The following is a 13,929-nucleotide window of genomic DNA, read 5'->3' as shown; positions in this document are numbered from 1 at the left end:
TATTTGGTGTACGTATAGATAACATTAGCCTTCCCACCAAGTACAGTGTGACCATATATACTCCTTGTTATAGTGTAACTACTAAGATGAGCACTTCTACAAAAGCTATATATTCTGCGTAGATAAATTCCATGTTTTGGAATACCGATTTATTGGTTATTATGATTTGCAATTGCATTATTATGATTATTTCTTGTCAGGAGAAAACCTCCAGTATACATGTCATGCATCAAATGGACTTATAGGTATCTTGGGGTTGAAATTATAGGTATAGGTCTTTCCTAGATTGCGGATGCGAGGCAATCAAGTCTTGAAACGAACATCTACATTTGGGGTCGCGAGACCATCGATAGTGCTTACAAGCACACCCAAGTTGGAGTGAACTTTAAATCTATGAACTTTTAACACATTAATCATGAAATGGTGGATCTCTCTCGAAATGAGTACAACCCATAGTTGCTAAATTAAATTTAGGTTGTGGTGAATCTAAATGATATTAATCATAAAAATGATGACGGAATAGTTCGATATAAATTATATCTAAGCGTAATTGGAATATAAATTAATTAAATGGATTTCAAAGTCTAAACATAAATAATATTTAACTGAGGCAAACCAAGCTTTGTGACATCAAGTATATAGCTTGAAATTAAAGTCTGAGACTTCCGATAAATTAACATGTTCACAATGGTTATAATCTGGGTTTGGGGAAAATGGTTATGCCTAAGCACTCATTTCTTGCATGGCAATTGTTTTCTTTGGTAATTTCTTGACTCAAAACAGACTTGTCAAGAAAAAGGTGTTGAATAACTCTTCATGTTGTTTGTGCAACAAGTCAAGGGAGAATTCAAAGCATTTGTTCTTTGAATGTGTATACAGTAAAACCATTTGGGAAGAAGTAAAATTGCTACTAGGATGTCAACCTGCTGCTTTGAGCTCAAATGAAGAATGGTGGTACCTTATAGGTAAATGTAGCACGAATTCTTTACAAGCAGAGATCACCAAAATCTACATCTGTGCTACGATCTACTACGATCTACATCTGGTTCGGGTTTTTTGAAGATACGCGTTTTTGAAGTGACTTGCATTCCTGTTAAGAGGGCAATAAGGTCTTTTAGCATTTCTTTTCCCTCTTTAGCCATTTTTGAAGATAAGGTCCGACCCTTTTTCCTTTCTTGGAGGGAAAATTTCCATTTATATGGGTTGACTGGCCACAACGGCCGTTGACTGAGCCCTTACGGGCCTTTTAATCGGAGTTCTTTCTCCTCCATTCGATTCTAATGGACAAGCAAGGTGCTTTTTGTCCTTGGGGTTTCTTAGATGGTTCAGGTGTTCCTGCAAACACTCAAGCCGTAGTTGTCGCAACAAGTAATGGAAATGAAACTGATGCAACAACAACCAAATCGTATGCGTCAGTAGCTAAAGCTAGATATGGTCGAGAGATTGACACCTCAATGCTTCCAGTTCCTGGGGAATATGGAGGTTTCCCATCAGTTCACCTGATTGATGAGGAAGTAGAAAAAGGAAGGGACTTTTGCAAGTTCTCTTTGGTAGGAAGACTGGACCTATATAAGATGACACTCGAGCAAGTAAGGAGTAAGGTAGCTTCTCTTTGGGCACCTAAAGGAACCTGGTCTATTACTCCTCTTGGGAAGGGCTTTATGATGTTCAGATTTGAGGATTTTGAAGATTACCAGAAAGTATGGAACCAAGGATCTTGGAAGGTGGACACCCAAATTCTAAGACTCACGAAATGGTCTCCCAACTTCTGTACAGAAAGGGAGATCCAATCACACGCAGCAGTATGGGTTCGTTTCCCTGGCCTTAGTTTGGAGTACTGGGAAGTTAAGAACCTATTGGCTATGGGCCGAGCACTAGGAAGACCAATTCACGTAGATGAAACTACAGCCAAGAGAGAACTGGGTTTCTATGCGAGTGTTCTAGTAGACATAGATTTATCTAAGCCGATTCCGGATAAAATATGGATTGAATCTAAGAAGTTTAATGTGGCGTTTTGGCAAACCATTCGGTTGGGAAAGACTCCGGAATTCTGTTCACATTGCAAAGGAGTAGGCCACACAGTTGCAAACTGTAAGCACTTACAGAAGGATCTTGCCAAAGCCAAAGGTAAGACAGTGGTTGTTGATAGCACACCACCTCCACAGAACGCTGAGGTTGCAAATATGTCAAAAAATCAGAAAAAGCGATGGAGAAAGAAGAAGAATACTGGTCAACAGAGTGCTACTATTCAGGCAGAGAATGTAGTAATTATAACAGATGATCCGACTGCCGACAAGGATACAACTCTAGAGGTTGAGAACCCTTCGATGGCTACTGAAATTAATGAGGAAAATACTGAGCAATTGGTAGAGAAGAATGCGGCTGACAATGAGGTACTCACTACTACTGAAGTACTCACTGATATTGGGGAAAATGGTGTAGTAGCCACTGATTCGGTGGAAAAGGGTGTAAGTATTGGTGAGGTGGTGGAGGCCATTGATTCGGGTGAGAATGCGATAGGTGTTGGTGAGGTGGTGGAGTCCGTGGTTGAAAGCACTGTTGTCCCTTTGCTAACACCGACTGATATGGTTTTCCAAATACTATTACCTCCTATACAGCAAGGGAATAGTGTAGAATGTACACTACCGCCAATTCCTATTGAGGTGTCTATTGAAACATCAAATGCTTTTGCGGAACTGGATATAGAAGAAGATACAGTACCTGCTACTCAACCACTGCTACAAGAGATTGGGGCAGTCACTGAGATTTGGGAAGCTCAGTCAGCTACTATCAGAAGGAGGGGAAGACCAAGAAAAGACAAAGGAGCTATTAAAACACCCTCGGAGCCCCTCCCTAGCACCACACCTCTTAAGGAGGTAACAACTACACCCCCACCTCAATGAATGTTATTTACTGGAACATAAGGGGTGCTAGAAAAGCAAATGCCATGGATAGATTACGAGAACTTACTACTTCTCATAATCCTGATATAGTATGTATAGCAGAGCCAATGATCAGACCGCATACTAGCAATATAGTTAACTTAATTCCTAACTTCTTTGCTACTCACTTCATTCACAATGACACTCCAGAAAGGATAGGTAATCTTTGGATTCTTGTTAAAGAAGGTATTGTCGTATCCACCATCCACTCTTCAGACCAACATATCTCTGTCCTTATAGATGATTCAGTGCTCTCCTTTGTACATGCCAACTGCAATCTGGGCCACAGAAGAAGACTATGGAATGAACTAGAGATGCTCAATCCCACTCAACCCTGGATGGTCATTGGGGATTTCAACTGTGTACTCAGATATGAAGAAAAACAAGGTGGGCGACCACCTAACAGGATGGCCATGAATGAATTTCACTCTTGCATTAACACATGTCAGTTGATTGAAAGTTTTTTTGATGGTATGGAGTTTACTTGGTCTAATAACCGAAAGGACCATAGAAGACAGGTGTCCAAACTAGACAGAGCTTTCTTTAATTCAGCCTGGAATAATAAATTTTGTGGATGGAAATACAAAGTGGGGTCTAGGAATGCTTCTGACCATGCTCCCTTGATTGGTATACACTCTTTGGTTCCCAAACCGAAGAACTCTCCTTTCAGATTTAATAAGGTGTGGAGCACTCATCCCACCTTTAGGGATGTGGTTCAAAGCAGTTGGAATAAAGAGTTAACTGGAGGTCCTATCATTCAAGTGATGAAGAAACTGCAAATGCTCAAAGCGGAGATTAAAGTGTGGAACCGTGAAGTGTTTGGCCATCTTGACACTAACATTCGTAAGGCAGAATTCGAGCTTTTGCAGGTACAAGAGAGATCAGATCAACTTTTACATGATTTATCCTTACAAAATGAGATGACACAGAAACAAGAACTCCTTGATACAGCCAGAAACAGCAGAGCAAGCTTATGGAGACAGAAAAGTAGACTGAAATTTGATGAAGAGATGGATTGTAATTCAGAATACTTTCATAACACTTTGAAGTTCAGACAAGGAGCAGCAATTATCACTGAATTGGAAACTGAAGAAGGGGTCGTGTTATCTGACCAGCAGATTATAAAAGACCATATCACCCACTTCTACGAAGAGAAATACAAAGAAATTCCCACTGTACAAGATGAACAACTTCTGAGTTTGATTCCCAATCTTGTAACAGCTCAAGACAATCTCATGCTCACCATGATACCCGACTATAAAGAGATAGAGCAGGTGGTATTCTCTATGAACGCAGATAGCTCTCCAGGGCCGGACGGTTTCCAGGGACACTTTTATCATACATGTTGGCCCATAATCAAGTTGGAGGTATATAGAGCAGTTCAGTCTTTCTTCATCCAAGTGATAGTGCCAAAGGGCTTAAACTCAAATTTTATCACCCTGATTCCCAAAGTGAAAAATGCGAGTAAACTAAGTCATTACAGACCCATCTGCGTTGGGAATTTTCTGATGAAGATTATTTCAAAGCTTCTGCAGCTAAGACTTAACAACATCGCCGACAAGATTATCACAAAAGAACAGACAGGTTTTGTCCCAGCTAGATCAGCCCAGTCTTCCATTGGCTTAGCTTCTGAGCTCTTCAATGAGATGAAATTAACGAGACGGGGTGGAAATGTGGCTATTAAACTCGATATCTCGCAAGCATATGATTCAATGAGCTGGAAATTTCTTTATCAAGTCTTGAAGAAACTGGGTTTTTCAAATACTTGGATTAAATGGATCAATGCAATTATGAGATCTGCCTTCATTTCGGTGATGTTCAATGGTGGCCCTATTGGTTTTTTCTCCATGGGCAGGGGTCTTAAACAAGGGGATCCTCTTTCTCCCTTGTTATTTGCTATTGCTGAAGATGCTTTAAGTAGAGGTTTTCATTACTTAAGAACTCTTCATCTGGTCAAACCAATGGTTACTTTTAAGGATTTTCAAGCTCCGAGTCACCTCCTTTTTGCGGATGACATCATCATATTCGTTAATGGTGATTTAAGAGGATTGAAGCATATCAACAATCTGTTGGGGAGATATCACCGGCTTACGGACGATTGTCGAATAAAGACAAGTCCAAGATCTTCATGAGTGGGTTCAGACAATTACAAAAAGAGAGAGTTATACAACTTCTTTCCATTCCTGAAGGCTTCTTGCCAGAAAAATACTTGGGTGTTTCTATGGTTCAAGGTAAAATAACAAGACAAACGGTGACTCCTGTACTAGATAAGATCAAGAAGAAACTCACTTGTTGGAAGGGTAGAAATCTTTCTTTTCAAGGAAGAAACATTCTCATCAAATCAGTTTTGTGTAGTATTCCAATCTACAATATGGCAGTCTATAAATGGCCGTCGTCTATCATCAAGGAAGCAGAGAAAATCATTCGGAATTTCTTATGGACAGGGGACCCCTCCAAGAGAAGAATCCACAACGGTGAGTTGGGAAAAAACATGTAAACCTGTCCAAGAAGGAGGGATCGGAATTAAACAGTTGAGAGAAATCAATCTTTCTATGCAGATGAAACTAGCTTGGTCGATTCTTAATGGTACTGATGACTTTTCTATGCTCATGAGATCGAAATACACGGGGAGGAATGGAAGGTTTATTCATTATTCTAAACCATCGTCAATATGGGCAGGAATTAAGGAAGCACTCTATGAGGTAACAACTAGAAGCCAATGGATCATTGGAAATGGTAATAATATTGACATCTGGAGAGATAATTGGCTCGGTGATTTTTCTCTTCAACAACTCATGCAGTTGAGTGACCAAGATATTGCAGGCCACAACTCGAAACTCTCAAGTATGGTCACTGAAAATGTCATTACTATTCCTCGGAGCCTCTCACGCATATTGGAACATCTAGGTGTCAGCCCTCGATCCCCAATTATTTGCAGCCCTCAAGATAAAGATTACAGAATATGGTGCCCTGATGTTAAAGGTAAGTTTTCCACTAAATCTGCCTTTGAAAGCATCAGGAGAACTCGACCAAAAGTGAGCTGGTACAAAAATATCTGGAACAATTTCATACATCCTAGAACTGCTGCTACAGGGTGGAAACTTCTGCATGGGTGTGCGAACCGATGAGAATACAAAAAGTCGAATTATTCGACTAGTTTACGCTGCGAGGTTATGTAAAGCAGCTGATGAGACATTAAATCACCTTTTATGGGAGTGTAGCCTATCTATCCAATTGTGGGTATGGTTAGCTTCTTGCTTCCTTATTCAGCAACCAATTCTAGGTTTTAAGAATGCGATGATCCTATCCAAGACTTGGAGCCCGATGATGAAACAGATTTGGAACTTCAGGAGTGGTTGCGGGAATGGTAAGCTTATGGAACATGAGGAACAAGGTATATTTTGAGAATAAAATGCCTAACCTTATGGACTGCAAAATGTTTGTTAGAGCTCAAATATCATGCACGATTCACCGCAGTAAGGCATGCAATGGGAGTAATGGTTGGGAAGCACAAGTACTGAAGAATTGGGAAATAACTCCAAGACCAAAACAAGCACCTCAAATGAAAACTTGTTTTGGATTCCTCGAACCAAACATCGCGGAAGCTTAATATCGACGGGGGGCAGTTTTTTTGGAAGTCCGGGGCCTTACGGAATTGGGATATGTTTGCGAGATTGGAGGGTGAGTTCATATTCACTTTACGCAAGAGGTTAACCAATGGTACTAGCGATGGAGAGCACATGCAATACGCATGAGTGGAAGGGGTTGAAATGGCTACCAATAGAGGGTTCTACCATCTTTGGGTGGAATCGGAGACTCTCTATCAGCGATCACTTCTTCAATTCAGGAGATATACCATGGGAACTATACTTAAGATGGAAGAGGTGCATGCAGAAAATCACTTCATTCAGTGCACTCACATTTTGAGAGAAGCAAACATCTCTGCCGACACACTTGCAAAATTTGGAGTGACCGCAAATTGAGGACTCTATGGTTTTTGTAGGCAAACCAAACTGGTTACTGAAATGGGAACACCCTTATCAGCAATTTAGTAGATTATGTTAATGCACCACCTAGATGTGTATATCTATGGATGGGTATGAGCCTGTAACTGAGAAACTGCCTCCGCATGATCTCAGAACCATTCTTTTGTTTTTCTTTTAATATATTTTTAACTTACTGAGCAAAAAAAAAAAAACTACTATGTGTGGATTGAGAGAAACCAGAGAAGAATCCAAAACAAAAGGCAACTAGCTCAGGTGGTAAAACAGAGGCTCCTTCAAGATATGAAAGTGTATGTACAAAGTCAATTGGATGAAGTCAAGAATATCTATAGTGATAGAATGTTCTTGGACAGACTTGGTATAATGGTGAGATACCGAAACTATGCTCGAAGTTACGCAAAATGGTTAAAGCCATAACAAGATATATGCAAATTGAATACCGATGGTGCGATTAATCGATGATCGGTGTGGAGCGGGAGGAACAATAAGAGATTGTGAGGGAAATGTTACAATGTGTTTTCGGGTTCGGGGAGGGATGAAGTCCGTCTTATTTCGGGAACTAAAGGCAATATTGCAAGGTCTCTATAGTTGTCGGAGTATTAACATTCGAAGGTGGAGGTAGCATCGGACTCTCTTAGGTCTATCAAGATTCTCTTGGGTAAGGATAAAATACCATGGTCTTTGTGTCAATCTAGTGGGAGATTAAGGCGGGTTTACGCTAACTTTTCACGTCATTAGGTTCATACATGTCTATAGAAAATGTAATGAGGCGACAAACTTTCTAGCGACACTATCAAATGTAAATGATGTCCTCTATTTTGTTCCTCCTCTAGACAAATGTGACCGACATGTATTGTGGAGGAGGATAAAAGAGGTCAAGTTTATATAAGAGCTTAATCTGGTAGGGTCCACTTAACCCCAAAAACTTATTCAAAAAAAAAAAAACATGTTCACAAGTACAACTTCAAAAGTCACAAAATCCACCATCCCAAGTTCACAAACTACCCAAAATCGAATCCAAAAAACATCTCAAGAGTATTTGGACAAAACACGAGTAATACTCGTCACACACCTACACCCCGTGCAATACTCTCTCTCCACATCCCATTTTCAAAGAATCACACACCCCGTGTGTTATGGGGTGTGTTAACTGTTCACAAAAAGAGCATAAAACTACATAAAGAAAGAAGAGAGATCCAAAAAGAGTAGAAACTCTCAACTGGAAAATGGAGTAGAAATTCATCGTCACTAATTTGATGTTTTTTGTTTAAGATTTGGTGTTTAAGAAACTCCAAAAAGAATTAATCAATTAATTTGGTGTTTTTTGTTTAAGATTTGGTTGGTTACTCTTAATTTGATATTGTTGAGGCAGAGACAAAGATATGCAACTAGAAATGACTTTATGAAAATATGACATTCATTGTGACATATGCAGTGAGATGTCAACACTGGAGTTTTTACTCTACCAAAGTATGTCACTTAAAATAACATATCAACCTGTCAATTTTGTAAACCAATATAGAAGAGATTATCAAGAGAGAAAAAAAAATATGTTTTTCTTTGTGAGAGAATGAGAAAACTTTTTTCTAAAGTTTCTTAGTGATTTCATTTTTTTAATTGATTTTGTAGAGTGGATCGATTAATACGATGTTTTTTGTTTAAGATTTGGTTGACTAATTTGATATTATTGAGGCAGATACAAATATATGAAACTAGAAATAACATTGTGGAAATATGCTATTTATTAAAACATATGCAGTGAGATGTCAACGATTGAAGTTTTTACACTGCCAAAGTATGTCACTTAAAGTGACATATCGACCCATCAGTTTTGTAACCTGTATATAATGAATTATCATGAAAAGAAACTTGTTTGCTTTGGTTTTGGAGAGAGATAACAATGGAAGTTGGTGGAGTTATAAAATGCGGTGGTGTTGAAGAGGATAAAAATGAAGGGTGAAGAGTGAGCGAAAGTGTTATGGACGTTGAAATATAATAGGGGTGTGGAGAGACATTTTTAGGTGTAGAATGGTGATATTAATAAATAATGGAATGTAGAGAAAGTACTAATTTTTTTGAGGAAAAAATTGAGGCGTGGAGAGAGTGGAGAGAGAGTATCGGTGTGTGACGAGTATTACTCAAACACAATCTTTATATTTCACTTAGATAACAATGGTACCCCACCCACTCTTGTCTTTGTCTTTATTTAGCTTTCTTCACAAACAAGACTCAGTCAATTAAACAATTTTCAACTTTCTATAAATCAGACTATTAGGTTTGGCAAATGTTTACGACATTCTCTAGTGTAAGTCCGGCGCATTGACAGCCCTACTACATAACACTTCTTACTTTATTTCCAAGTCCTCACTCCTCAGTGTCTAGGTGTTTTTTCATTATTTTTATTTTCTTTTTCTTGGTACCAAAACTACCAATGCTAATTTTTTTTTTTTTCTAATTTGTTGGACCTGTTTTCACACTTCTAGTTTTAATTATTTACAACTCGGGAAGTTAAACAGTTTAATTTGTTAACTGAATTTGGCTGCTAAACAGCCAAACAGTATGTACATAAGTATTTGGCGTGTTCATTGGTAAAACAAAATTATTTAATGGGAATCGAGCATGGTTTAAATTGTTGGCCTGGGAACAACACTCAATCAACACCATAACCCATAGGGCTGTCAGCTGTGAACATATCTCCCCAACTAACCTAATTAATCAAGTAATTCATATCCTTCTCACTTCCCGATGCCTGTTCTATATAAACTGGGATTATCCCCCCTTACAAACTCAGAAGTCACAACACTACCAAGTAGCCATGGCAATTCCAAAGCTTAAATTAAAGCTCTTGATAGATAGGAAGGCGAAAAGAGTTCTTTTTGCTGAGGTTGGAAAAGACTTTGTTGACTTTCTTTTTAGTCTACTGTCACTACCAGTTGGATCTGTTATAAAACTTCTAAACAAGAGTAAGATGGTAGGTTGTATTGGAAATCTTTATGAGAGTGTGGAAAACCTCAATGACACCTATATTCTCAACCCAATTGAAAACAAGGACTTGCTCTTGAATCCAAAACCAGCAGTCTCTTCTGTTGGTGTTCCTTTGTTACTTGGGCAAGAGGCAAGGACACCAGGAGGGTACTACATGTGTGGTAGCTACCATCGTAATGTAACTGACAACCCACTTGCTATATGTCCACAATGTAATCATAAGATGTCAACTCCAATAACCTACGTTCCTCATGGTACTGGTAATGTGGGAACTAATGGCGCTGAGGGAGGATATGTTAAGGGAGTAGTAACCTATATGGTGATGGATAATCTCACTGTGATGCCCATGTCCACCATTTCCAGTATAACTCTCCTCAGTACGTTCAATGTCGAGAATGTTAACTTACTTCAGGAGAAGGTTGTTGATATGGGTATGAAGGAGGTGAGTGCTAATTATATTCTTTCTTCTATATGTATACCAAATATTTTTGTTTGGTACACAAGTACGTGCTAGTATATATTACTGATGCAAATTTCGTTTCTTGTTCTTGTGTTTTGTGTGTGTACACATACGATTCTTGTAGGGCCTGGAATTATTGAAGACCTCGCTGCAGTCCAAGATGGCACTTTCTGATGTTTTTCTTGGCAAGAATTAAGCTATCTGAAATATATGGTTTTTTGTGGAAAGTATTGCGTGTTTGCTTTGCTGCATTTTGGAGTGTTCTTTTAGATTGGAGTTTGCTTTGCTGTTTCAAGTTGAACACGTTTATGCTAAAATTTGAAAAATGTTAGTCAGATCGTTTGTAGCTATTTCATTTACTATATTTTGGCTCGTGGATGTTGTGATCTTGATAGTTAATTTGCAAGTTATGAACCTCGTTATGATACAATATTAAACATTTTAGCTAGAACTGTAACTTAAAACATATTCATGCTGCTGCAACCTTCTAGTACATGATTTAATCTATGTTTGCGCGTTCAAGTAACGATGCTCAAAATCACAACTGTAAGAATTGATTTCAATGTATCAAACTTTATAAAGAGAGCTCAAAAGGTTGAATGTTCATATTTGTATCACTGAATATGATTTAGTTCACATCAAAGAAAAAGGAGAATAATTGTCATCAAAATGAGGCTTATGTCAATGGCAGTTGGCTTATGATCGATGTGTACTATTTAATTTTTCTTACAACCTTCCCGATCTGTATTTAAAAATTCCTAAAGAATTTGCATGCCATGAACATACATAGGGGTTCTTGGGATCTGCCTTAATCCCAAAAGTTAATATATTCATAAGCTGAGAAGCAATTGTCCAACTGGCACGTTGTTTTTTCAAAGGTGTATGGGAGGAAAAATCTCTGGAGTCGAACAGTATACAGGCACCCTCTTTGAAAGGAGAGACAATAGCTAAAGACCCCAAGATAATAGTTGGTTAGATTCTTTTTCCTTTTTTATTTCTTTTTAGTTTCACTTACAGCTAGGAGCTGTTTTTGAGTTTCTTCTTTCTTGACATGTTGTTCTTAAACTACGTGAAACAAGAAGAAATAGCTAACGGGTACTCACGGTGAGGCTCTGAAACCATGACAAACTTCACCTACCAAGACCATATTACAGAGGAATGTGATTACATATTTTCGACCATTTCATCTGGTAAAATATCTGATTTTATGCGACATCTCAAATACTCATTGCCACTAATGGAATTTCAAATCTTTATAGCTACATTTGCGTCGATCATCATCTGGGTTCTTCTTAAGCGTCTTGGTATACCTATAACGGTTTCTCAAATCATCGTAAGATTCTTGTCCTGCTTGTATGTTTTGGAAGTATAAATGCCATCTTTGTAAAAGATTTATATATTGTCATTATTGTGGAGGAGGACAAGATATATGGTATGTATTTAATATAATACTAGATTAGATTTCTATATTGTGCATATACCTTGAACAAAACAAGATTCTATATATGATTAGGAAAATTTCACACATTGAAGGAAGAAAACTAGCTTCACGGCTGATATAATAGCAAAACATGCATGGTACTAGTTTAACTATTTTTGAACAAATTTGGTCTGAATGCAAACCATGTAATTGGGATGAGTCTGATATGGTGTACCGGAGTACTTTTGGCAACTTAAAATGGAAACTAATTAGGAATAGAATGGAGTTGGAAACCATTGGAATGGAATCCATTATAATAGAATTTTATAATAGAATTTGATTCAAATTTATGAAATGTGTGTTTGCCAAACTTTCATAATTCAATTCCTATTTAGATTTTTGTGTTTGAAACACAATGAATATGTTGTCTACGACTGTATGGGATTACCATAGGTCTGTGGAATACTTCTATTGGATTCTAGGCCTCCCAAGGAGGCCAAAAGTGGGTGGTCTACTAAGAATTCTATTTAATTGAGCTTGAACGTTGGTAGTTGCATCCACATTAGCAACACCAAAAGAGATATATAATGTACATTTCCTTTCATTAACACAATTTTGGACCTTATTACGGGAAATAAATTTTTGAAAAAATATAGTGTTGAATGTTTTTTTTTTTTTTTTTTTAATAATAATTATTTGAATATTTCTTATCTAACAGGCGGGCATAGTAGTAGGTCCTTGCATTTTGGGTCCTATCACTGGAAACAAACAATTACGGACAATTTTCGTTGAGCCAAGTTTCGCTACATTAGATCTATATTCAGCTTTGGGAATAATTTTTCAAATCTTCTTGATTGGAGTGAAGATGAACCCCAGGATGATATCAAGGACAGGAAGAAAAGCAATAATAACTTGCATTTTGGTAATTTTACTTCCAGCGATACTCTCTACTGCATGTGCTACTCTTTTCTCATCAATATTCAGTCAGCACATAAACAAAACGTTATACTATCATCTTATAATGGTTGGAGTTGCAGAATCCATTCCGGCTTTCCCTTCCATTGCTAGTTATCTTTCTGAGCTTAATATTTTCAACACAGAGTTCAGCCAGTTAGCCTTAAGTTCTTCATTGATTAGTGGTATATTGTATATATCAGTAATGACAATTTTTCTGACCCATCAACAAAATCCAAGCATCCTAAATATAGCTATATATGGGTGTCTCACTATAGCCATAGTAGTTGTGGTAGTTATGTTTGCACTGCGGCCAACGATAAATTGGATGATTAATCGGATACCAGATGGAAAGACAGCGCAGGAGGGATATCTGTTTGTGGTGTTTGCAGCGGTAGTATTGTTAGCATATTTTTCTATACTTCTCGACCTTGATATTATGTTTGGGCCATTCATTTTTGGGCTGATGATACCACCAGGGCCACCTCTAGGATCAGCCCTAGTTAATAGGCTTGAACTTTTCAATAAATGGTTGATCATGCCAATTTTCTACACCACGAATGGGATGGCGATGAATGTATATCTGATCGACTTATCTACCGCTCTCATTGTTGGAATGGTTGTTACAGTTAGTTCTTATTTGGAAAGTTCTTAGGAGCATTTTTACCTGCTCTTTACTACAACATGTCGTCCAAGGATGCTATTTTACTCGGCCTCACGATGAATGCCCAAGGCTTTACGGATCTTTCCTTTTTTCAAGTATTGACGGCCGTTCAGGTATAATATATTACAGGAAATCATGCTCCATATATAATACCTCTTATATATTGTTGGCTTAATGTGTTTATATTCATGTAACTACGACTACTGGTTCATTTTTTTTTGTTTTTTGTTTTTTTTAAATGGCAGCTAGTCAACTACGACTACTTTCAAATCATGGTATTGTCGTCAGTGGTCATAACCGGGGCTTCTGCACCCCTAGTAAGATATCTCCACAAGTCATCAATGAAATATAAGCTACTCAACAGAAGAACCATTGCACACTCTGAACTTAACACTCCACTGCGAATTCTTGCATGCATCCACAATGAGCGGAATGCACTATCTGCGATCTATCTCATGATAGCCACCAATCCGACAAAAACTAGCCCCATCAACTTGAAC

The 13,929-nt window shown here is 38.0% G+C and overlaps 1 protein-coding gene across 1 annotated transcript; it reads left to right on the top strand.

The window, feature by feature from the left end:
- Positions 1–9,761: 9,761 nt before the first annotated feature.
- Positions 9,762–10,587, top strand: LOC147488544 (uncharacterized). The gene is made up of 2 exons (XM_086574408.1): positions 9,762–10,373; positions 10,516–10,587. Exons 1-2 carry the CDS (start codon positions 9,762–9,764, stop codon positions 10,585–10,587), a joined length of 684 nt encoding a protein of 227 aa, XP_086430534.1.
- Positions 10,588–13,929: the final 3,342 nt, after the last annotated feature.

The sequence above is a fragment of the Coptis chinensis genome, chromosome 7, assembly GCF_015680905.1.
Source record: "Coptis chinensis isolate HL-2020 chromosome 7, ASM1568090v1, whole genome shotgun sequence".
NCBI classification, from domain to species: domain Eukaryota; kingdom Viridiplantae; phylum Streptophyta; class Magnoliopsida; order Ranunculales; family Ranunculaceae; genus Coptis; species Coptis chinensis.
This window is presented reverse-complemented; position numbering and strand designations above follow the sequence as displayed.

Coding starts and splice junctions, on each gene's coding strand:
- LOC147488544 (XM_086574408.1), top strand. CDS start 9,762: ATGGCAATTCCAAAGCTTAAATTAAAGCTCTTGATAGATAGGAAGGCG. Junction 10,374..10,515: donor TTGATATGGGTATGAAGGAG/GTGAGTGCTAAT, acceptor CGATTCTTGTAG/GGCCTGGAATTATTGAAGAC.